Consider the following 456-nt stretch of genomic DNA (forward strand, 5'->3'; position numbering starts at 1 on the left):
TGCTGTACTCTCCGCGTTGACTGCACCTTCACCTGCTGGAGTGTTGACGTTGGCTCCAGTTGGACCTTCAGATGGAGACGAACCGTTACTCCCTTCCCCAGCACCAGCAGCAACAGGAGGAGCAGCAACAGGTGAAGGAGGAGGAGGAGGATTAACAGAGCCATCATTACCACTACCAGCAGGAGAAGCATTAGAACGACGTTGATTAGCACAATAAGTATTAGTATCACGAAGAGTATCAGCAGTACGTTCAACAGCAGCATCACCTTCAGGAGGAGGACGACATTTATCAACTGAGTTAGAAGACGTAGAAGAAGAACTTACGGAGTTTCCAGCCTCAGCAGCGGCCAGGCAAACAGAGGCAACACTCATAATTAGAGCCAGAAAATACAATACACGTCGCACCTGCATCTTGACAAAGAAATATTCTTTTAGTTCTTTGTGGATACTTAACCT

At 47.4% G+C, this 456-nt stretch overlaps 1 protein-coding gene across 1 annotated transcript; it reads right to left on the reverse strand.

Moving 5' to 3' along the window:
* On the reverse strand, window positions 1-411 carry TM35_001161060 (uncharacterized protein; the record flags this gene model as incomplete). The annotated part of the gene is made up of 1 exon (XM_029031767.1): window positions 1-411. A coding segment is annotated over one exon (411 nt), but the record flags the coding sequence as incomplete, so codon positions are not given.
* Window positions 412-456: the final 45 nt, after the last annotated feature.

This window comes from Trypanosoma theileri, assembly GCF_002087225.1.
Source record: "Trypanosoma theileri isolate Edinburgh chromosome Unknown TM35_Tth_116_V1, whole genome shotgun sequence".
In the NCBI taxonomy this organism is placed as follows: Eukaryota; Euglenozoa; class Kinetoplastea; order Trypanosomatida; family Trypanosomatidae; genus Trypanosoma; species Trypanosoma theileri.